This window comes from Globicephala melas, chromosome 13 (genome assembly GCF_963455315.2).
Source record: "Globicephala melas chromosome 13, mGloMel1.2, whole genome shotgun sequence".
Taxonomy (NCBI): domain Eukaryota; kingdom Metazoa; phylum Chordata; class Mammalia; order Artiodactyla; family Delphinidae; genus Globicephala; species Globicephala melas.
In genome coordinates this window covers 49989230-50015074 of record NC_083326.1, presented here as the reverse complement: position 1 = coordinate 50015074, position 25845 = coordinate 49989230, and the positions used below count along the sequence as shown (strand labels likewise).

At 37.2% G+C, this 25845-nt stretch overlaps 1 protein-coding gene across 1 annotated transcript in view; it reads left to right on the top strand.

Moving 5' to 3' along the window:
• The window catches only part of RBBP8 (RB binding protein 8, endonuclease), an 81370-nt gene that overhangs the window by 49765 nt on the left and 5760 nt on the right, over positions 1 to 25845 (top strand). The window contains exons 9-16 of the mRNA XM_060311075.2: positions 3780 to 3865; positions 5375 to 5484; positions 6576 to 7458; positions 7539 to 7665; positions 8586 to 8674; positions 9621 to 9738; positions 18964 to 19104; positions 23247 to 23316. Of these exons, the coding sequence (XP_060167058.1) occupies positions 3780 to 3865; positions 5375 to 5484; positions 6576 to 7458; positions 7539 to 7665; positions 8586 to 8674; positions 9621 to 9738; positions 18964 to 19104; positions 23247 to 23316 (1624 nt within the window). The remainder of the gene's footprint in view (positions 1 to 3779; positions 3866 to 5374; positions 5485 to 6575; positions 7459 to 7538; positions 7666 to 8585; positions 8675 to 9620; positions 9739 to 18963; positions 19105 to 23246; positions 23317 to 25845) is intronic.

The window sequence follows — 25845 nt, the reverse complement described above, 5'->3', positions numbered from 1 at the left end:
GGTCTGGGAAGATCCCACATGCCACGGAGCGGCTGGGCCCGTGAGCCACGGCCGCTGAGCCTGTGCGTCCGGAGCCTGTGCTCCGTGACAGGAGAGGCCACGGCAGTGAGAGGCCCGCGAACCGCAAAAAAAAAAAAAAAAAAAGTTGTTGAAAGGCTCACTTTAAAAGCAACATTTGAGCAGAGACTGAGGGAAGCAAGTGAGTCGTGTTGATTTCTGGGGCAAGGGCATTCCAGGTGGAGAAGTCAGTAAGCACAAAGGCCTTGAGGTGGGGGTGTTCTTTGGTTTGATTGAGGAACATTAAGGAGCTCTGTGTGGCTAGGGCAGAGTGAGTGAAAGGGAGATTGGTTTGGGCAACTCTGTTCTTTAGAGTTGCTATTTGCTAAGAGGAGAGAGACAGGGAGCAGGAGGTTTGCAGGGTGGCTGAGGGTAGGGGTTTGGTTTTGAGAATATTTTGTTTTCAGATGCCGGGTAGACATTCAGGTAAAGATTTTGGATGGGTAGGTGGGTGTGAATGTAGAGAAGTCTAGCATAGAGATACAAATGGAAGTTGTTAGCATGTAGGTGGTGTCTGAAGCCATGAGACTGGATGAGATAGCCAAGCGAGTGAAGATGGGAAAGAGAAGAAGTTCCAGTACTTAGCCCTGAGGCACTCCATTATGTAAAGGAGTGAGTCTCAGCTATTTTTTATTATCACTCCCACGTGGCCTTTTTAGACACCCCACCGCCCCCCTGCATCACTTCCCCCATGAGATTTTAATACTGCAGATATACTGTATTGAGTGTATGTGTATCTGTGTCTCATACATAAAAATATTTTTTTGCCCCCCAAGAACCATTTTCACTTCCTCGGAGGCAGTATCGCAGCTGTTGGGATGATGATTTAGAGATTGTGAAAATGAGGAACAACCAAGTAGCCAGAGAAGGAGCTGCCAGTGAGATAGGAGAACCAAGATAAAGTGGCGTCCTTTAAACCAAGAGAGAAAGGACGGAGTGGTCACTGTGGAGAACAGTGCTGATAGGTCACAGAAGATGAAGACTGAGTATTGACCGTTGGCTTTGGTCCCCTGGGGATCATTGAGTGTTTAACTCTCAATGAGAGTTGTTAAAGTGTAGAGGTGATCAACTAGACTATCATGTTCAAGAGAACCGGAAGGAGCACTTGTGAACAAGTCCTTCAGGGCCTTTTTGTGGTGAAGCGGGAAGGGAGAACGGACAGTGGCTAAAGAGAAACATGGGTCCAGGGAGGATTTTAAAAGATGGACTATTATAGCATATTCAGCATGTTTTTATGCTGATGGAATGATCTTGTAAAGAGAGAAATGAGTAATTCTGGAGAAAGAGGGAACAATTGCTAGATCCTTGAAAAAGTGAGAGGAGATGAAATGCAGAGCAAAACTGGGAGGACTGGCCATGGTTAATCACTTACTCATTTTATATTAGTAAAATTAGTAAAATCAGAGCCTATACTCTGAAAGCTACAAATTATTTATATTAGTGTATGTATGTTTGTGTGCATGTGTATAGACAGACTGTCAGGCAAAGGCTGCAGGGGACGTTAGACTGTGTCAGAACCTTGCTTCTCAGCACTCGGGAGCCCATTTTCTTCTGCTGCTGCCGGAACTTTACTCCATCAGTTGTTCTCTTATCCTGTATCTCCAGTTTCTCTGCAGGTTCGTTCTTTTCAACATAAAGATACATGTTATCTTTTGTCTTTTAAAATAACCCCCTCTTAATTGTCTCCACTCTCAGCTAGAGCTTCTCTTCAAAGCTGAAAAAGCAGTCTGTGCTCAATTTCTCCTTTCTGTCAACTCCCATTCACTCCAGGAAGAAAAAGGGGTGCAGGGGAAGGGAGGAAGGAGGGCGGAAAAGAGGGAGAGGAAGGGGGAGAAAAGCGGACACATCCTCACACTCTCTTCTCTCACTCATTACATTGGAACTGCTTGGCAGTAGTCATCAGAGACCTCCTGGTTGTTAAATCTAGTGAATGCTTACCAGTCTTTATCTTACTTGACCTTTCTATGACATTTGATAGTGCACACACTTTTTCTTGAAGTGGTGCCACTCTCCTGATTCTCTTACTTATTGTTCATTTTTCACCTTCCATTACTGGCTATTCTTTCTCCGTCTTTTAAATGTCACTGTCCCCAGTATATATGATCCTTGGCCTATTCTTCTCTCATTTTCTGTTTCTGGAGGAATCTTCACTTAGAGTTAGTATTCTGCTACCACCTATATGATAATAAATTCCAAATCTATCTCTTTCCAAGACTTTTCTCTTGAATTCCAAACTGATGTATCTGCCTGCTATTGAACATCTATACCTGGATATCCTTCCACTTCAGCACGTCCAAAGTGAGACTTTCTTGTCAAACCTGCTCATCCTTTTATTTACAGTCTCAGTAAATGACAGTTTACATACCTCTTTGAGTTACCTAAATCAGAAAACTTCGAATCATCTTCGATTCCTGCTTCTTCAACTCTCATACGTAAATAGTCTCCAAGTCTTATTGATTGCACCTCCTACACATCTGTCATGCACATTCTTCTGCACCCACATTATACTAGTTTGGGCCATCAGCATCTCTCATGAGACTCTTTTAGTAATCTAATTAGTCCCGTTGCCTATTAGTGAGCGCTTCTTGTTCTGTCAGCCTGTCTGAATCACCTTTTTAGCCCAAATATTGCATCTGTCCTCCATTAAAAAACCCTTGAATATCTCTTCAGCCTGTCTGAATCACCTTTTTAGCCCAAATATTGCATCTGTCCTCCATTAAAAAACCCTTGACTATCTCTTCATTGTCTACAGGATAAATTTTAAATTCTTTAGCATAATCTGATCCCTTATCAACCTGTCTGCGCTTATGTCCTAACTACCATTTTAGCTTTTGCACTTTGATTTCCAGCAGTTGAACCACATGTAGTTGCCTGAACATGCAGTTTTGTTTCACATATCACACCTTCCACATACCTAGAATCCTCTCTGCCCCCAGCCCAGTTTAATTCCTTTTTCTCTCAAGGGTCAGCTTAGTCAACACTTGGTGAGCTTTCCTTGTTTTCTCAAGGCAGATTTAGGAGTCCTTGCTCTGTGTTCAAATGACCCTTTTATGTACCTTTAATGTTTACCACATTTTATTGCAATTTTCTTTATACCTTTCAACTATAGCAGCCCATAAGCTCCTTGAGGACAACAACCTTTTCTCTTCGTAGCACAATGCCTGAAACCTAGTATGTGCTACATAAATACTTGTTGACTTATTGAAACTCCGTATACATAAAACTTTATAAAATATTTGAACACAGGTGAATTCTGTATAAATATGTTGTGTTAGCTTAAAACTTGAAAATTATGCAATGCTGAAAATCTCTGCACTGTGAGAGTTTTCATGAAGTGAAACTCTCACGAAAGTGTTTTCATGAAAGGTTACTATATAAATACGGTTTGATATTCATGCTGTGTCTTGTATCACAAGAACTCCATTTAATTATGTTTTTTATTTTTTTCCAGTGGAAATAAGAAAAATAATCTACCTGTTAACATTCAATTCATTTAGGAAAAATAGAAAACTAGCTGAAAAAGTTTGGCAAGTGTAGGTGCTAGATACCTGCAACTTATTGCAATTTATAGTAGATATTTTGGACTTTACGTAGAATTTTAAAAATTGTTCAGTGCCATTTTGTAAAGTGGTCCTTTGAGCTTTTTCTTTCCTTTTAGGTATTTTTTCATATGTCTAATTTCTACAATTGTATAATTTGTTTTGGTTTTTTTTTAAACTTAGATACACATGGAAAAAGCAGTTATCCTCCTGATAATTTAGCTACAGTTGTTGCTGAAACACTTGGACTTAGTGTTCAAGATGAGTCTGTAAGTAATTGTTTACTTTGGTGATAATATGAGTTAATTAGTGTCTTTTGAGGTCAGTTTTTCGAGAATTGAGCAAGAGAAAAATTATTTTATCCAAAGATTATTGGATAAAGGCCTAGAACAAAAATTGATGTGACTAGAAAAGCCCATTTATATTATTCACCCAGGCAGTCTCAGAAATCTAGAATCTTTAGAATTCTTGGGATATATAGGTTGTGGGTTGAATCAAAATTTATATGACTTAGAGGATTTAGCAACCGTCTTCCCTCTCCCCCTCTCCTCCCTACCCTATTCCAACTAAGAGAAGACTTTAAGAGAAGTCTTAAACCTTCAGGTTGATTTCAGAATTTATTGGATCTTTTCAACATCCTTTAAACCAGGCTTTGATTTGGAAGATAGTCTGAATTCTTGGGTCTACTGTAGATCCTTTAATTCATCTTTGTCCTTATAAATGCCAGTCCAATTAGACCACATCTTTAGGAATTGAGTCAGAAATTGACCCCATGATTTTCTTTTCGTTGTTTTAGTTCTTCCTTCCATCAGACACATTTACTTTTTTTCTTAATTGATCCCTAAAAAATGGAACCCTTGAATTCTTCAGTCTTAGGGAAGTTTCATTTTGGTACAGCTTTAAAACTATTCTTTTGCTTTAGTCAGTAAATGTATATATTGAATATACATTTAGTATATGTAAATGTATATTCAAACCATTGAATTGGTTTTTCACTGCATTTGAATTTTTTTTTTTTTTTGGTCCTTTCTAGTTTTAAATCTCTCTTCAAGTGATAGTGGGTAGTTTTTACCCTTTGAACTTTAAATGTTTTAATGGTTTTTAATTCCGTCCTGCCCATAAACCTGGCAAGTCAGTAGTTTAGACACCAAATCTAGTAAGGGAACTGATCTCTAAAGACCTGCTGCTCAAAGTGTGATCCACAGGCCAACAGCATTTGCATCCTTGGAAATTTGTTAGAGATAGAAAATCTCAAACCTAACCCCAGACCTACTGAAAGAGAACTTATATTTTCACAAGATCCTCAGTTGATTTGTATGCATGTTAAAGTTCGGGAAGCACGGCTCTCTAAAGCATCCTTTTAAATTTGTCTCCTATAAGTATGATCAGTCATCTCTCTTCCCTTCCTCTAATCTAACTAATCTTGTTTTTTGGAATTGGCAACCACCAGTCTGCTTTCTGTCCTTATGAATTTACCTATTCTGAATAATTCATATATAAATGGAATCATATATGTGACTTTTGAGTCTGGCGTCTTTCACTTAGCCTCATCCACATCATAACGTGTATCAGTATTTCATTCCTTTTTAAGAATAAATAATCTTGGGACTACCCTGGCAGTCCAGTGGTTAAGACTCCACGCTTCCACTGCAGGGGGCACGGGTTTGATCCCTGGTCAGGGAACTAAGATCTCACATGCTGTGTGGCACGGCCAAAAAGAAAAGAGAGAATTAATAACCTTCCATTGTATTTATGTACTTTATATTTTATTATTGAAGGAATCTCGAGGTCCTATGAGCCCTGTTGGTGATGAGCTCTACCACTGTCTGGAAGGAGAGCACAAAAAACCTTTTGAGGAATCTAGAAGAAATAGTGAAGATAGTTTAAGGTAATTTGGGGCACTTTGGTAAAAACTTACAAACCGTCGATGAAATTCCATTACAGTGAGTTCCATATATTTAAACTATTTCTCTCCCTCCGCTTGTTATTCTGGTTGTATTAATTTTTACTTAAAAAAATATTTTCCCCAGTTTATGACCAATTGAGGGCTTTTTGTGTTAATGTAGAGAGATGGATATTACTTTTAGATTCTTTCTGTACTTCTATCAAGGAGTACTTAAGAGGTCCCAGCCTTATCTCCTTTAAAGATCCAATCATCCCTTCTGGGTTTGTATTTTCAAAAACTGGACATTTTATGAAATCCATTATTAGTTCAGATGAGCTTCCAAGATTGGGATACATCTTGTTTTTACTAATTTCAGAACATCCCTTAACTAACAGTACCTATATTTATGTGGCACTTTGCTTTTTAAAAGAGCTTTCAGTATTAGATACATATATCACATTTAATTTGTCGTCATAGTAACTCATTAAAGTAGGTTTTATTACCCCCATTTTTTACAGTCAACAAAAATGCAGCTTCACAAAGGTTAAAATTTAGTCTTTTTAAGACCACACAAATATTAAGTATGAGAGTCAGAGCTCTTAGCCATTCCACATCTTCAAACTTAACCCTAATGCTCTTTCTACTGCCACAGCTGTCTCCTCTGCTACAGGCAGTCTGGGTCTTGAGTTATGTTCAATTCTGTAGTATAAGAATTTTGTGTCTTGGAGTTACTCATGATAAGATTTCGTAACAGCAAAAGAATTTGGGTCCCCAGTGGGATTTACTAAAATACGATTTTATTATATAGTAAAATTTATTTAAGTTACTTAGGAAAAATATTTATAGATAGGAATATCATTGTATTGAGATAGGTTTGCTGTATCATTTCCCTCTGCTTTTTGTCAGCCAAATAAAGAGAAGCCAGCAACTATATTGTATCTTAAATTTTGGTTAATGGTCTGCGTCTAAGATGTGGATAAGACCTGACTATTAATAATCGTATATTAGCAAAAGTTTTCTCATTATGCTTGTCTTTTAATTTTTACCTTATTTCTTTAATAGGAAAAAAGCTTTACCACTCTTTATTTTTTTAGATTTTCAGATTCTAATTCAAAGCCTCCTCCTCAAGAAGAATTGACTACTCGGGTATCATCTCCTGTATTTGGAGCTACCTCTAATGTGAAAAGTAGTTTAGGTTTGAATACAAGTTTGTCCCCTTCTCTTTTAGAGACTGGGGAAAAAAACCATCTGAAAACAATGCCTTTCAGCAACACTTCTAATTCTAGATCAGAGAAACTTAGATTAAAATCTGAAGATGGTGCCCTCTTCACACATCATAATATTGGGGCTGAAGTGAAGAAGATCACTAACCAGTCATCTTCTAATAAGCAGATGCTTATAAATAAAAATACAAGTGAACAGGATAGTATTGATCACATTAAAGATACTGTTACTGATAAAGATAAACATGTGGTACTCCTGAAATCACTGGGAGGCCGAACCAAAAGGAAGAAAATCGAGGAAGAAAGTGAAGATGAAGTAAGCTGCCCCCAAGCCTCCTTTGATAAAGAAAATGCTTTTCCTTTTCCACCGGATAGTCATTCTTACATGAATGGAGACTATGTGATGGATAAACCTTTGGATCTGTCTGATCGATTTTCAGCTATTCAGCGTCAAGAGAAAAGCCAAGGAAGTGAGAACTCTAAAATCGGATTTAGGCAAGTGACTCTCTCTGAGGTTTTGAAGCCTGTTCCAAAGGGCTCTTCCTCAAGCCGTAAGGCCTTGAGTGGGAGCTGTGGGTTAACCAGAGATTCCCCAGAAGAGCCCAGCAGCTTACAGGAGTCCCTCCTCCAGTCCTTGAATAAATCTCCAGATAATAAAACACTGTTACAAATAAAGGAAGAAAATTCTATCTTTACAATCCCTCTACGTCCACGTGAAAGTTTGGAGACAGAGAATCTTTTTGATGACATGAAGGTTTGTGTTAAATGTTCAAGGATTTGATTAAAATGGTTGTTGTGATTTCTCCTAGATGCTAATAATTCTTTCTGTTTTAGGGTACTGGTTCTTGTGAGCCTATAAAAGTAAAAACCAGGTCAGTCCATGGAGCATGTGAACTTGCATCAGTTCTTCAGTTAAATCCATGTAGAATTGCTAAAACAAAGTCTCTACAAAACAACCAAGGTATGTACACTATAAATAGCATTTCTGCTCTTTTTTAATGACTTTAAATTGAGTATTGTAATATATTATGTACATTCTTTGGATAGACTGAATTATTTTCAGAAAAAATATCTTATCCCTGTGTGTTTCTGTGTTTATAGCACAATTCTTATTGGTTTCACTTTACATGTGATTTTCCTGCTTTTTGAAAAAATAAATTGACATCTTTAACACCTACTTTCTATAGGTGATTTTATAGATTTACCTGTTCTATGTAGTTGTTTCTTATTTTCTTTACAAAAAGAAAGCTTTAAAAAATTTAAACTATACAGATTTTAAAAATATAAAAAGTAGAAATTTATCGTCCAAACCTTGTTCCTCACCCATAGATAGCCTGTCCTTTTCTTTGCATTTACATGTATATCTGTAAACATTTGTGTATGCTAACTCTGTGTTTAACATTTTGAGGAACTATCTAACTTTCTTCCAAAGGAGCTACAACGTTTTACATTCCCACCAGCAGCATGTGAGGGTTCCAATTTCTTCACATTTTGAGGGTTCCAGTTTCTCCACATTCTCACCAACACTTGTTACTGTCTTTTTGATTATGGCCATACTGTGGGTGTGAAGTTATATCTCAGTTGTGGTTTTGATTTGCCTTTCCCTGATGGCTAATGATGTTGCGCATCTTTTCATGTACTTATTGGCCGGTTGTATATCTTCTTTGAAGGACTGTCTCTTCAGGTCCTTTGCTTATTCTTAATTGAAGTAATTGTCTTATTATTGAGGTGTGACAGTTCTTTATATATCCTAGGTACAAGTCCTTTATCAGACATATGATTTGCAAAACTTTTCTCATTCTGTGGGTCCCATAATGTTTTAAAGTGATGAGAATTTTAAAAATTTGTTTTTATTTGTGCATTTTTCTCTCCTTATCTAAGATGTATCCTTTGAAAACATCCAGTGGAGTATAGATCCAGGAGCAGACCTTTCTCAGTATAAAATGGATATTACTGTAGTAGATACAAAGGTAAGTTAGAAAATAGAACCAAAGCCCATGTGGTTATTCTAGTGTATTGTTAGTCACCCTGCTGTCCTGACTCACTCTATGACCTTGAGGGAATCACATACCTCTTACAGCCTTCATGTATTTATTCAGAAAACTATGAAATAATAACACTTATGCCAACATTATGGTATGCCAACATTATGGTATTTTTGCCAACATTATGGTATTTTTGAAAGTGTAATAATAATAATACTTTCTGACTTTAGAGAACTTTGCTGAAAAATAGTTTTAAAATAATGTAAAATGCTAATTACATATTTTAAATAGTTTTTTTTTTTATCAAAATAATCTGTCTTATGCCTTGATTAACTTAAAATAATCTACCTTCAAGAAAAAAATTTCATTTTTCCCAGTTGGCTAATTTTTTAAAATACTGTGTATTTTTTCATTAAAATTCATAGCAGAAATAAATTTTTTGGTTTGTATTTAGGTTCTTCATAGTTTGAGAAGTTCTCTTTCACTTGGTAGCATATTAATAAAGTATGTAACAGTTGCTAGAGTAATAAATATCCATTAAGAAATCAAATTTGACTTGTGAACTTTTGTTCTTAGTGTACATTGATGTTCATTTCTGTGAAGCAGATTAGGGAAGAAAGGAAGCTCCAGGGATCATGGTAACGCATAGTTCTCTCATGCTTGGCAGCAGTCCTTTTCCTAGGCTTGAGAGACGATGCTTGTATATCAAAGCTAAAAATGGTTTATAGGCATTTAAACCTAAATGTATCTATATTCCTAAAGGGTAAAGGTAAATATTACTTAATGCTACTGAAATGTAAGTGTACACTTAAAAATGATTAAAATGGTAACATTTGTGTTATGTATATTTTACCCCACCCCCCCAAAAAAGTAAATATTAGGACGTAAAGGAATGATTGTTAAAATTTTGAATTTTTAAATATTTATTCAGGATGGCAGTCAGTCACGATTAGCAGGAGGAGAGACAGTGGACATGGACTGTACATTGGTTAGTGAAACTATGCTTTTAAAAATGAAGAATCAAGAGCAGAAGGGAGAAAAAAGTCCAAGTAAGATTTGATTTCTTTTTTTTAATTTTAATACAAATGTGGAGGGAAGTTTATAGACATACCATTGCACTGATGAGTATAAGTGACCTCTTCACCATAAACTAGTTTTTTTTCCCCCCTGTTCTCCTAATACTAGATTTCTCTTTAGTAAAGCTTAGTGTCAATATTTCAGGGAAAAAAGTCTTTAGTAAAAATAATTTTTATTTCCAAAAGAATTCACGTTGTTTCCAGGGGTCAGCAAACTACAGCCAGCTACCAGTTTTGTAAGTAAAGTTTTACTGGAACGCAGCCTCACTCGTTTATTTATTGCCTGTGGCTGCTTGTTGAACACAGCAGCAGAGCTGAGTAGTTTCTGCAGAGACCTTATGGCCCCACAGGCCTAAAATATTTACTGTCTGACCCTTTAAGAAAAAGTTTCCTGATCCCTGGTTTAGATAATTTTTTTTATAAAAGGTGTAAAGGGAATCTTGAGAGTCCTGTTTTAGAAATACTATTTTCCAAAGCAATTTGATAAGGAAAAAAAGGGAGGATTCCACTGAGAAGTATTAGTATAGATTTGCAAATTAGCAGTAAACTAAGAATGGTAGTGTATATGATGAGTGAGTGACTCTGCCATATTCTACTTCTATAGAAAAGGAGATTTGGCAAAACTAGGAGTCTACAGCCCTTTATAGTGAGAAACTATTAATTCTTCATCTAAAGCCTTGATTTTCTGAAAGAGGTGGGAACAATGGAAGGATTTCATTTGGCACCACCTTAGCAACATTCTTAACTACAGAGGCATATGACATGAGATCAACTAGACTGGGAATAGTTGTCATTCATCACCCTTATGTGTTAAAGAGTTAGGACCTGCCACGTGATGCAGGGCTAAAAGCAGAGGCCTTTTCCAATGATCGTCTCTTAGAATTGAGGACATTCAGACTGTGTGTGCATCTTCTGCTGAATATTCTCTAGTCTACCTGCTTAGGGCCCAGTAGTAAAACAGCCAGTCTTATCCTTGCTTCTTAAGAAACACCTTATCTCTTGCTGCCCCAAATGCAGTAAGTGAGAGAAAATTTTAATAGCCTTTGCCTTAATTCTTTGTTCTTGAGTAATAATATCCATACAATCAAGTACCTGGCTGCCTACGTTGAGAGGACAGTACCTATTAAAAGTAAACCTTAACCAGGTGTCCGCTCCTCTGGTGAGACAGGGCTGGAAGATGCTCTCCTCAGCTCCTTGCCTGGGTGGGCAAGTTAGGCTCTACGGCCGGCAGAAATCCTCGTTTGAGGGTCCCACCGAGTTCCCCGGTCAGAGTGCTGCAGCTGAGCAGCTGCTTGGGACTACTGCTCAGGTGCTGCAGAAAGCCTTTTTGGAATCTGACATGTTATCACTTTGGGACCATTGGCCAGCTGCTCCTGACTTGGCCACATGAAGGCTCAGACTGTCCCAGTCTCTGAACTGAAGAGAACCAACACTATTAGCATATCTCTCACCACCATGAATGCAAGGTATTTCAATGAAAAGTATCAGGAGGACATCTACAAATCCCAGACAGGCATGTGCAAGCTCTGAGGAATGGTGGAATAACCCAATGTATCTGGGTGACCTTTGGAGACAGCTGAGACAGAGCTACAACCAGGCAGTGGCTGACACCCAACTCATGGCCCACCTTCTCCTGCCATGTGGCTGACAGGGTCTTGGTGCTCTAGCAAGCTGTCAGGCCTGAGCCTCTGAGGTGGAAGAGCCAAGTTCAGGACGTTGGTTCACCAGACACCTCCCGGCCCCACGTAATATCAGTTGGCAAGAGCCCTCCCAGAGGTCTTCGTCTCAATGCTAAGACCCACCTCCACTCAACGGCCAGCAGCCTCTAGTGCTGGACACCCCATGCCAAACAACTAGCAAGACAGGAACACAACCCCACCCATTAGCAGAGAGGCTGCCTGAAATCACGCTAAGTTCACAGACCCCAAAAAACACCACTAGACGCGATCCTACCCACCAGAAAGACAAGATCCAGCCTCATCCACCAGAACACAGGCACCAGTCCCCTCCACCAGGAAGCCTACACAACACACTGAACCAACCTTACCCACTGGGGGCAGACACCAAAAACAACGGGAACTACGAACCTGCAGCCTGCGAACACACCCCAAACACAGTAAGTTAAACAAAAAAGAGAAACACACAGCAGATGAAGGAGCAAGGTAAAACCCCACCCAACCAAACTAATGAAGAGGAAATAGGCAGTCTACCTGAAAAAGAATTCAGAGTAATGATAGTAAAGATGATCCAAAATCTTGGAAATAGAATGGAGAAAATTACAAGAAATGTGTAACAAGGACCTAGAAGAACTCAAGAGGAAACAAATGATGAACAACACAGTGAATGAAATTTAAAATTCTCTAGAAGGAATCAATAGCAGAATAACTGAGGCAGCAGAACGGATAAGTGACCTGAAAGATAAAATAGTAGAAATAACTACCACAGAGCAGAATAAAGAAAAAAGAATGAAAAGAATTGAGGACAGCCTCAGAGACCTCTGGGACAACATTAAACACACCAACATTCGAATTATAGGGGTCCCAGAAGAAGAAGAGAAAAAGAAAGGGACTGAGAAAATATTTGAAGAGATTATACTTGAAAACTTACCTAATATGGGAAAGGAAATAGTCAAGTCCAGGAAGCACAGAGAGTCCCATACAGGATACATCCAAGGAGAACACAGCAAGACACATATTAATCAAACTATCAAAAATTAAATACAAAGAAAAAATATTAAAAGCAGCAAGGGAAAAGCAACAAATAACATACAAGGGAATCCCCATAAGGTTAACAGCTGATCTTTCAGCAGAAACTCTGCAGTGCAGAAGGGTGCTGCAGGACATACTTAAAGAGATGAAAGGAAAAAACCTACAACCAAGATTCCTCTACCCAGCAAGTATATCATTCGGATTTGATAGAGAAATTAAAGCCTTTACAGACAAGCAAACACTAAGAGAATTCAGCACCACCAAACCAGCTTTACAACAAATGCTAAAGGAATTTCTCTAGGCAGGAAACACAAGAGAAGGAAAAGACCTACAATAAAAAACCCAAAACAATTAAGAAAATGGTAGTAGGAACATACACATTGATAACTACCTTAAATGTAAATGGATTAAATGCTCAAACCAAAAGACATACACTGGCTGAATGGATACAAACAAAACTCATATATATGCTGTCTACAAGAGACCCATTTCAGACCTAGGGACACACACAGACTGAAAGTGAGGGGATGGAAAAAGATTTGCATGCAAATGGAAATCAAAAGAAAGCTGGAGTAGCAATTCTCATATCAGACAAAATAGACTTTAAAGACTGTTACAAGAGACAAAGAAGGACGCTACATAATGATCAAGGGATCAATCCAAGAAGAAGATACAACAATTGCAAATATTTATGCACCCAACATAGGAGCACCTCAATACATAAGGCAAATGCTAACAGCCATAAAAGGGGAAATCAACAGTAACAATAATAGTAGGGGACGTTTAACACCGCACTTTCACCAATGGACAGATCATCCAATGGAAAATAAATAAGGAAACACAAGCTTTAAATGACACATTAAACAAGATGGACTTAACTGATATTTCTAGGATATTCCATCCAAAACCAGCAGAATACTTTTTCTCAAGTGCTCACGGAACATTCTCCAGGGTGCACCATATCTTCGGTCACAAATCAAGCCTTGGTAAATTTAAGAAAACTGAAATTGTATCAAGTATCCTTTCTGACCACAACGCTATAAGACTAGATATCAGAGGGAAAAAAACTGTAAAAAATACAAACACATAGAGGCTAAACAGTACACTACTAAATAACCAAGAGATCAGTGAAGAAATCAAAGAGGAAATCAAAAAATACCTAGAAACAAATGACAATGAAAACATGACAACCCAAAGCCTATGGGACTCAGCAAAAGCAGTTCTAAGAGGGAAGTTTATAGCAATACAATCCTACCTCAAGAAACAAGAAAAATCTCAAATAAACAACCTAACCTTACACCTAAAGCAATTAGAGAAAGAAGAACAAAAAAACCTCAAAGTTAGCAGAAGGAAAGAAATCATAAAGATCAGATCAGAAATAAATGAAAAGGAAATGAAGGAAATGACAGCAAAGATGAATAAAATTAAAGATGGTTCTCTGAGAAGATAAACAAAATTGATAAACCTTTAGCCATACTCATCAAGAAAAAAAAGGGAGAAGACTCTAAGCAACAGAATTAGAAATGAAAAAGGAGAAGTAACAACTGTCACTGCAGAAATACAGAGGATCATGAGAGATTACTGCAACCACCTATATGCCAATAAAGTGGACAACCTGGAAGAAATGGACAAATCCTTAGAAACGCACAACCTTCACTGAGACTGAACCAGGAAGAAATAGAAAATATAAACAGACCAATCACAAGTACTGAAATTGAAACTGTGATTAAAAATCTTCCAACAAACAAAAGCCCAGGACCAGATGGCTTCACAGGGGAATTCCATCAAATATTTAGAGAAGAGATAACACCTATCCTTCTCAAACTCTTCCAAATATAGCAGAGGGAGGAACACTCCCAAATTCATTCTGTGAGGCCACCATCACCCTGATACCTAAACCAGACAAAGATGTTACAAAAAAAAAGAATACAGGCCGATATCACCGATGAACATAGATGCAAAAATCCTCAACAAAATACTAGCAAACAGAATCCAACAGCACATTAAAAGGATCATACACCATGATCAAGTGGGGTTTATCCCAGGGATGCAAGGATTCTTCAATATATGGAAATCAATCAATGTGATAAACCATATTAACAAACTGAAGGAGAAAAACCATATGATCATCTCAATAGATGCAGAAAAAGCTTTCAACAAAATTCAACACCCATTTATAAAACCCTCCAGAAAGCAGGCATAGAGGGAACTTACCTCAACATAATAAAACCCATATATGACAAACCCACAACCAACATCATTCTCAATTGTGAAAAACTGAAACCATTTCCACTAAGATCAGGAAAAAAACAAGGTTGTCCACTCTCACCACCATTATTCAACATAGTTTTGGAAGTTTTAGCCACAGCAGTCAGAGAAGAAAAAGAAATAAAAGGACTCCAAATAGGAAAAGAAGAAGTAAAATTGTCACTGTTTGCAGATTACATGATGCTATACATAGAGAATCCTAAAGATGCTACCTGAAAACTACTAGAGCTAATCAATGAATTTGGTAAAGTAGCAGGATACAGAATTAATGCACAGAAATCTCTTGCATTCCTATACACTAACAATGAAAAATCTGAAAGAGAAATTAAGGAAACATTCCCATTTACCACTGCAACAAAAAGAAGAGGAGACAAAAGACCTGTATGCAGAAAACTATAAGACACTGATAAAAGATTAAAGACGATACAGACAGATGGAGAGATATACCACGTTCTTGTATTGGAAGAATCAACATTGTGAAAATGACTATACTAACCAAAGCAATCTACAGATTCAGTGCAATCCCTGTCAAACTACCAATGACATTGTTCACAGAACTAGAACAGAAAATTTCACAATTTGTATGGAAACAACAAAAGACCCTGAATAGCCAAAACAATCTTGAGAAAGAAAAACGGAGCTGGAGGAATGAGGCTCCCTGACTTCAGACTATACTACAAAGCTACGGTAATCAAGACGATATGGTACTGGCACAAAAACAGAAATATAGATCAGTGGAATGGGATAGAAAGCCCAGAGATAAACCCACGCACATATGATCACCTTATTTTTTACATAGGAGGCAAGAGTGTACAATGGAGAAAAGACAGCCTCTTCAATAAGTGGTGCTGGGAAAACTGGACAGCTACATGTAAAAGAATGACATTAGAACACTCCCTAACACCATACACAAAAATAAACTCAAAATGGATTAAAGACCTAAATGTAAGGCCAAATACTATAAAACTCTTAGAGGAAATCATAGGCAGAACACTGTATGACATAAATCACAGCAAGATCCTTTTTGACCCACCTCCTAGAGAAAGGGAAATAAAAACAAAAATAAACAAATGGGACCTAATGAAACTTAAAAGCTTTTGCACAGCAAAGGAAATCATAAACAAGACGAAAAGACAACCCTCAGAATGGGAGAAAATATTTGCAAACGAAGCAACTAACAAAGGATTAATCTCCAAAATATACAAGCAGCTCAATATCAAAAAAACAAACAATCCAATCCAAAATTGGGCAGAAGACCTAAATAGACATTTCTCCCAAGAAGATACACAGATTGCCAACAAACACATGAAAGGATGCTCAACATCACTAATCATTAGAGAAATGCAAATCAAATCTACAATGAGGTATCACCTCACACCACTCAGAATGGCCATCGTCAAAAAATCTACAAACAACAACTGGTGGAGAGGGTGTGGAGAAAAGGGAACCCTCTTACACTGTTGGTGGGAATATAAATTGATACAGCCACTACGGAGAACAGTATGGAGGTTCCTTAAAAAACTAAAAATAGAACTACTATATGACCCAGCAATCCCACTACTGGGCATATACCCTGAGAAAACCATAATTCAAGAAGAGTCATGTACCACAGTGTTCATTGCAGCTCTATTTACAATAGCCAGGACATGGGACCAACCTAAGTGTCCATCAACAGATGAATGGATAAAGAAGATGTGGCACATATATACAATGGAATATTACTCAGCCATAAAAAGAAACTTGAGTTATTTGTAGTGAGGTGGACGGACCCTGAGTCTGTCATACAGAGTGAAGTAAGTCAGAAGGAGAAAAACAAATACCGTACACTAACATATATATGTAATCTTTAAAAAAAGAAAAAGAATGTTCTGAAGGACCTGGGGTCAGGACAGGAATAAAGATGCAGACGTAGAGAATGGACTTGAGGACACGGGGAGGGGGAAGGGTAAGCTGGGACAAAGTGAGAGAGTGACATGGACATATATACACTACCAAATGTAAAATAGCTAGCTAGTGGGAAGCAGCTGCATGGCACAGGGAGATCAGCTCCGTGCTTTGTGACCACCTAGAGGGGTGGGACAGGGAGGGTGGGAGGGAGATGCAAGAGGGAGGGGATATGGGGATATGTATATACGTATGGCTGATTCACTTTGTTATACAGCAGAAGCTAACCCACCATTGTAGAGCAATTATACTCCAATAAAGATGTTGGGAAAAAAGAAAAGTAAACCTTAACGGTGATTTATTGTCTTTTTATAGTAAATGTTACTTAAATAACTTTCTTCTTAAGAAGATGACTTTGCTTTTAAGATTAGTTTTTTCCTGGGACCAGTTCCTGATAATGTTTTCCTCAGTTTTGTAGAAAAGGGAAAAACAAAGTATGACAACTTTGGCTTCAAATTTATGTAGTTAATCTAAGAAGATGATAGTTTCCCAAATATATTTGAAGCAAGTATCATATGGAGGTGAAACTAGAACTTAAACTAATGAGTTTAACTAGATCTTAAACTAAAATTACCTAGATAATTTTGACTAAGTTGTTGTGAGTACTATTGCTGAAAAATAAGTCACTCCAGTAATTTAGAGGATTAGAACAACAACCGTTTTCTTATCTTTCATAGTTTCTGTGCGTCAGGAATTCAGGAAGGTCTAGGCTGCGTGGTTCTGTCTCCGGGTCTCGTGCAGTCATAGACAGATGGTGGCTGGAGCCGGAACAGCAGAGGGCTAGACAGATGGGAGATACTTCGCACTCTCTCTCTTCTTATTAAGTCTCAGGGCTTCTCCATATAGTCTTTCCACATGGGTTAGTTTGAGCTTCCTTATTACTTGGACACTAGGTTCCCAGAGTGAGCATCCCCAAAGAGCAAGGTAGAAGTGCATGGTATTTTTATGATCTGGACTCAGAAGTTGCTCAGTAGGAGGAGTTCCAAGATCACATTATAAGAACAGCAAATGGAATAGGAGATATTGTTGAGCCCATACTTGGAAAACAACAGTCTGCCCATTTTACCCATAAAGTAGATCTTTTTCATACTTAGAATTGGTTAAAGATGCAGCATACCATTAAACTCCCAATTACTACTATTTCAAGTCAAAAACTGATTTTTGTATCTCTATTCTGTGTTAGACTTAGTAGATGCTATGATAGAAAGATCAATAAGGATATGGTCTCTGTCCTCAAGCACTTTACAATCAGAAGTCTGACCCGCAAACAAATAAATCATTAACTTATTGTGATTTACTAGCAGCATACACAGGATGCTTTCGGAATGCGTAGCATGCTGCCTGGCACGTAGAAGTTATTTTTACTTACAGATTTGACCCTCAAAATGAAAAATGAACAAATGGTTAATCATTCAGTAATTATCAAGACACAGTTCTGTATCAGGAATTGGAGATAATAGTGAACAGAACAAAAGTACCTACGTCGTGGAGCTTACATTGTAATAGGGGAGAAACAAACAAGTATGGTATGCTAGATGATGGCAAGTGCTACGGAAAGATAAAACGGGGTGAGGGGCCAGAGAGTCTGCATGGGGGGAGGTGGTAGTTACTTTATATAGAGTCATCTTGGTAGGCTTCAGTTTTGTCATATTTGTTAGCCAACTGAATCTACTTCTATTTTTAGTAAACTGGTGTTTTTAAAAATACAATCATATAATGGAAATGTAGTTAGTACTCTGAAGATGAAGTTAGCACTTTGCATATCAAATATGGAATTGAATTCATTATTTCTGTAACACTGAACTTCCAAGTGTTAATGATAATGCAAGAAAATACTTTTTTGCTACCACATTAGAAAAATAAGCAGGTAAACAAAACTCTATAGAGATTTTAATGTCAGTTATTTATACATAGTTTATTTAAACTTCATATTTTTCACCATTTATTATGCTGTGTTTTCTGTTCCTCACCATTCCTTTGGGTAGTTCCTTTTGGTTTAGTGTGAATTATATTGATGCATGAATGGATAGAGAGAAAAAGACTTTTTAACATTTATAATGACAGTAACAAAAACTAGCATTCTCTTGACATGAGTAAAGGACATTTGAAGGCATAACATAAAACCTTTATAAATATGCAGTAACTACCCAGGCTTGGGGTTTACTGTTGCCTCATACACATCTGAATTATTTTTGTGGCAGTTCCTACAAGTTTCACATTGGTCTACATAGAAAGCAAAAAGCTTGCTTGTTGCCTAAGCCAATGCTCTTTCACACAGATGGAGAAAGAAAACTGAATGATAGCTTGGAAGATATGTTTGATCGGACTACACATGAAGAATATGAATCCTGTTTGGTGGATAGCTTCCCCCAAGTAGCAGATGAAGAGGAGTCGTCAACTGTTACAAAAAAACCCAACTGTAAGGCACTTTCCTTTCTAATTATGGTTTTTCCAGTACACTGAGTTTAGTAAATTAAGTCATCATGCATATTAAACAGAGGCTTAATGAGGTATCTTAACCAAGTTTCATGCTTCTTGAATAAATTTTTTTCCAGTTTTTTTTTTAAAGATAATTTCAGATTAATAGAAGAGTTACCAAAAATAGTTCAGAGGGTTCCTGTGAACCTTTCACTCAGCTTATAAAAGTTTTGAGAAAATTCTTTGTTAAGTGATACCATAATTAAGTGAATTATTGTAATTGAGTGAAAAGAGGAAGTTTTGCAGAAAATTCAGACCCGTTTCCTGCTTGAATACTTTACCTTCCCAGATAAAATACTATATCTGCCTTCTTCAGATCTGTTTTATTAGAAGCAGTAATTTATAATGTAGGTTAGCAATCAAAAGAACAGTCTAAGTGAAACTCTTAAGTAGATAATCTGAATTGAAAATTAGTTAAAATTCTTGCTAAATATCTCATTTTCTTACTGTGATTAACACGGTCATAATTTTTAATTTAGTGCAAAGGTGGTTTTATAGTGGCTTAAATGAGCACAACTTCTGCTATGACAATAGTCAAAGCATTGAGTATAAATCTATCTTGATTATGCTTTCCTTGTGCTTTTTAAAGTGACAGCCCACAGGATGAGACCTTAACGAAAGATACATAACAGCATGCTTTTGTTTGCTCAGTCCATGGCAGAAACTTGATCAAGCAAATTTCGTGATAAAAATTCACAACTGTTCAATTCATTTTTCTCCCCAAGAATATGAATCCTGTTTGGTGGATCCAAAATCCTTTGCAAATTGGTTTCACTTTAAAAAAAAAAGATATTCTTTTATAAGGTGTAATTATTAATTTCTATCTTTTTTTTTTTTAAGTTGTTTTTCACACTGAACATCCCAGAATTTCTTCTTACTTAGCTCGTTTGGCAGTGCTGCACTGCTCTTCTGATCTCTGGCAACTTCTGTTTCCTAGAGTATCCCCAAGATACTGTTTTCTTCCTCACACTCATTTTCTCTCATGCTTTTATTAAATTACCTCTGAAAATAAAACTCCAAATCTGTATCTCTAGTTTGACTTCTCCAATGAATCCCAGCCCTGTATTTCTTAGTTATCCTACTTTTGCGTCTCTTCAACAGCTTAAACTTAAGATACCTAAACCAAGTTCCATTTATTTCCTACCAAGTGACCTTTCAGACTTTTTTATTTTTCCCAGTCACTCAGTCACAGAATTTAGGACTTTCTGTCCATTTATTTCATTTTCTAGACCCCCATATCACAAAATTCTACCTAGTCTTCCCTCATAGGAAGGAGTAGACTTCAGGCAGGATATCAAAAGCTCAGTTCTGGACATGTTAGTACTTACTAGATATTCAAGTGGAGGTGTTTGTAGGCAGTTGACATGTGTCAAGTTTGGACAGGAAATCCAGAATAAAAAAAATGATTTAGTGGGCAGGAGGTGAACAACAAGTAGATGGAGCTGAAAGGCACTGAGTGAGAACACCCAAGAATTGAATATAAATAGAAAAGAGGAGTATTTCAAGTTCTGACCTCTAGGGTATGGCAACTTTAAAAGGTCAGAGAAACAAAGAAGAAACCAGCAAAGGAAACTGAGAAGGAGGTGCAGCCTATGAAGTAGGAAGAACACGAGAGTAGGTGCTGTTCTGTAAGACAAGTGAAAAAGACGTTTCTATATATTCATTACTCCCAGCCTCATCCTTTCTCTTCTGAACCTCAGACTTTATTCCAGTTACATACTGGACATCTTATAAGCACCTTAAAATTAATATATTCCAATTAGAAATCTTAATTTTTCTACCCATATTTGATCTTCCTCTGCCTTTCTGGGTTTCATTAAGCCTCAGTAACTATCCTCCCATTTACTAAAGATGGAAATGTGGGAGTCGTATTTGACTTCTTTCACCTGACCTTCATGCCCAGTCTAATACGCTGGCAGCAGTATCTCCAAAATATATTTCATAACACTTCACTTCTCTCCATCTCTGTAGCCACTACCTGGTCTCAGCCACTCTGATCTCTACCTATTCTATTTCAGGCCTCCTAACTGGTCTTTTTATGTATCTCTTATCTCTAGCCCAGTCTCTACAGTGAATTAAAAGTGATTTAGTTTAAATTTAAGTTGGATTATATTCTTGCTTAAAAATCCTTCAATGAAAAGAAGATACTTGAATGGCCAATAAGCACATGAAAAGACGATCAACATTCTTGGACAGTCAGGGATGGATAACACTTCACACCCCCAGAAATGGTTAAAAAGATTGCTAACATCTAGCATTAGCAAGTGTGAAGAGCAGCTGGAACTCTCATGCCATTGTTGGGGGAGAAGAAAATTGACTATACTTTGGAAAACAGTTCAGCAGAGGTTTTTTAACAGCTTTATTGAAGTTGTCAGTTTTTTGTAAGAGCTAAGCATATACCTGTGTTGTGACCCAGCAATTCCACTCCTAGTTATATACCCAAGAAAAATGAAAACATGTTCACGGAAAGATGTGTTCAAGAATGTTCATAGCAGTGCTATTTGTAATAGGTCAGAACTTGAAACAACCCAAATGTCCATCAGCAGGTGAATAAATTGTGGTATACTCATGATGGAATACTACTTCACAACAAAAAGGAGGGAACTACTAGACTCATCAACATGGATCGGTCTCCAAAACCTGTTGAGCTAGACAAATGCACAAGATGAAAAAGAATACATACTATATAATCTCATTGATATGAAGCTCTAAAACAGACATAAGTAAGCTATGGTGATAGAAATTAAATCAGTGATTGTTGGGGAGGGGAGAGACATAAGAGAACATTCTTTTGCATGAGAAACAATGGAATAGGAAACTTTCATGGGAATGTTCTCTGTCTCAATTTGGGTAGTAGCAGTTACACTGGAATATACATCTGTCAAAATTCATCATAGTATACTTAAAATCCGTGTATGTAAATTATGCCTCAATAAAGTAGATGATATTTTAAAGTCTTCAGTGGCTTCCCACTGCACTTGCAATAAAATTCAAACTCCTTCTCTTGGCCTCCAAGTCCCATCATGATCTGGTACCTGCCCACTCCCCCCACTCCACTCCCACCCCCACCCCAGCCTCATGTTCCCCAACACTTCCCTTTTTTGCTAAATCTCAACCACACTATCCTCCTCTTACTTCTTATAATGTGCCAAACTTTTTGCCATCGAGGACCTTTACCTAGAACGTTCACCATTCGTACCTCTTCTCACGGCTGACTTCTCTGTATTCATCAGTTATTACCTTACATGTTCAGGGAGCCTTAGCTTCTGCTTGCTTAATGTCTGTTTCCCTCACTGCAATGTAAACTCCATGAGGACAGGAGACCTGGTCTCTCCTGTTCTACATTTTATGTCCAGAACATAGCACAATGCTCAGTAAATTTTGATTATTTGAACAGATGATAGCAGTTAGCTATTTGAGTCTAGACAACTTGGGATTCACGTCCATGGGCTCTAGTTCTTATTTTGTCACCAATATTTTGATAAAATTTTAAAATGTTTTTATTTCCTAGTTATCAGCTACCTTAAAGACACATTATAAAAATCAACGGGGGGCTTCCCTGGTGGCGCAGTGGTTGAGAGTCCGCCTGCCGATGCAGGGGTCGCGGGTTCGTGCCCCGGTCCGGGAGGATCCCACATGCTGCAGAGCGGCTGCGCCCATGAGCCATGTCCGCTGAGCCTGTGCTCCGCGACGGGAGAGGCCACAACAGTGAGAGGCCCGCGTACCGCAAAAAAAAAAAAAAAAATCAACGGGACTAATAAGTGAACAGATTAAAAGCCATGTTATTGTTTGGTGCCAGATGATAATAGGCATCCAGGTAGTTCTTTTAGAGTCTAAAATACTTTTATAGTTACGATTTTTATCTCTTTAGTAATTCTTAGGTGAGATAATCAGCACTCTCCTTATTATGCAGATAAGGAAAGGAAGGAATTAGTTATAGAAAATTTAAACTAATTGCCTAGGGACCAGAGTATTAAACCCAATAAAAATAGAAGTTTTGGTATATGTCCTTTTTTTCCCCAAAGCTAATTATTCCTAAATAAGTTCTACATTCAGTTTGTGGTATGATTGTTTTGTTTACAGCTCCTGGTGATAAACAAGATAAAGTCAAACAGAAAACATTTGTGGAGCCATATTTTAAAGATGATGAAAGGTAAGTTGGCCTTGGTTAATACCAGCAATGTGATTGGAAGTACCACAGAGCTATCTTTGTCAGAGGATCTCTGACCTATTAAAATTGCTACTTTGGTTAAAATAGAATCTATATCATTTACTTTATGACCATAACAAAAATGGAACTCAAGTATAAAAATGACAAATTTTTAAAATAAGGAAATTTTTTTACCACCACTACCCTGTTCTGGACAGTGATGACAGTTATTTTCTCTGCTTCATTATAATGTATTTTTATTCTTATCCTATTTTATTGTGAACTTTATTTGAACTTGAGGAATTTATTGAATACTGTAACTTGTATATAGTATAGCCTTTGGGTGGCAGGCCTTAGGCTGTGCTTCAGAATTATTTCATGAGAATTTTTAAATTAAAAAAAAATTTAAGCATCTTGATTTTAAACCATAATGCTGCTTTCTGCCTTTTATGCAAATATTGCAAATTCTCTAACTTTCAGTCATGTACTATTAATTCTAGAAGTGAATTAAGGCATAGCAGTTTATTCAAAAAAACTTTTTATCCTTTTTTTTCTTTAAGTTATGATGTTGGCAAGTTCAGTCACTCAATAAGTAAAGTTATTGTTCATACTTTGGTCAAGAATTTAGAAATCTGACAGGCCAAGATAAATTTCTACTGTTGCCTGTAAGACTCTAATAGATAAGAGCTGTTCTTTGTTGCTAAATGATTAATTCTTTCCCTTTATTCACCAGTTTTCCAAAGAAATAGTACCCTAGCATCTCAAATGTGACTAGAGAGTGTCTTGTTTAAGTATTATTATGAACTAATGGATTTAAATATGTTTGATGCATTTCAATCCATTGCATTTATCACCCTTATGATACTCAGATTGTCCCATCTTTGCCCAGCAGAAGCCTCTTTGAATGGACACTACTCTAGCTGTCTTTCATAGCTTCCTTGCTCTGGTATGAGAAGATGTTCTAGGCTCCTGCCATAGGCTGGAATCTGTCATTTCTCCAGGAGCCCTAGTTTAACAGTATTTAGGCTGTAGTCTGACTGCTGGGGTTGCTCATTGCTCCAGTTAGCCATTGTTTCTGGACCTTTTAGGTGGACAGAGTTAGAAGTAAAAGTCTTTGTTTCATTTTGTTTTTTAAGATAAACTACATGTGTTCATACTGATAGCTTCAAGTTCAGGACTACAGGATTTCTCTGTAACCTCCTCTGTTACATCTGTATCTAGTTCCCCGCTTACTGAAAATCCCACTTCTCAGTGCCACGAACATCATTCTTCATTTAACTTGATTCCACAGAACAGTCTCAGAATAATTCAGACTATCACGAATAACATGATTTATGAAAATGGTTTAAGACTTTTTTGAGTCTTTTTGTCCTTACGATATATCCCATCAGAAAGGTACAGTCAAATCACTGTGTTTTCAGGTCACTTAGGATAATTATTTTCACTGTAATTGTGCCACCAACCCAGTATCCATGTTTGTGTTATTTTGCTTTTGATTTTTTAGAAATTGTTTCTTTTTATCTTTAATTCTTTCTTTAAAATTAAGGAAATTATGTATATGATACTAGAGGCTGTAAAACAGGGTATATTCTGAAGTCGCCTTCATTTTGATAGCTTCCTATTCCTACACACATAACCATTTGTTAAAAATTTTATGGTTTTCCATCCATTTTAAAAAGTAAAAGCAAATTTCTATCTGTATATCTTGAAATTGATGTAGATGTAGATAATTGTACTCTCTTCTCTATACAAATGGTAGAATGCTATATATGCTTTTCTCTACTTTGCTTTTTTCATTTAACTGTATGTCCTGGAAATCACTCATAGTAGTATATAGTGATATTCCTCATTTCTTTTTTTAATTTCATGGTATTTTGTTGTTTGTACCATAGCTTATTCCCTAGCAATGAGCATTTGGGTTGTCTACAGTTATGCTGCATGCATAACGCTACAGTGAATAGCCTTGTGCATTCTCTTTTCAAATGTTTGCCTGTGCATCTTTGGAATAGATTCCTAGAAGATTGCAGAGTAAGAACTATCATTTCAGATGTTTCTAATACAGGTTCACTAACTTTTTTTTTCTATTTTTGGCTGTGTTGGATCTTCATTGTGGCATACGGGCTTCTCTCTAGTTGTGGTGCACGGGCTCCAGAGTGCTTGGGCTCTAGATGAGACGTGCGGGCTCATTAGTTTTGGAGGCTTAGTTGCCCCGCAGTATGTGGGATCTTAGTTCCCCAACCAAGGATCGAATCTGTGTCCCCCGCATTGGAAGGTGGATTCTTAACCATTGGACCACCAGGGAAGTCCCATAGGTTCACTAACTTTTAAAAAAATACATGAGTAGTTTTATTTATTCTAAAACCATTAGATAGCTGGAGATGCAGCACGTTGGTAAAGATGTAGGGATAGTACAAGAAGCTTAGTAACCTTTTGGGTGATGCTTGATGTCTACTGCAACTGCTAGTCTACTAGTGGATTCCTTGCTGTGTTATAGTACACTACAGAAACAGAACAGATTAAGAGGAAAGGATA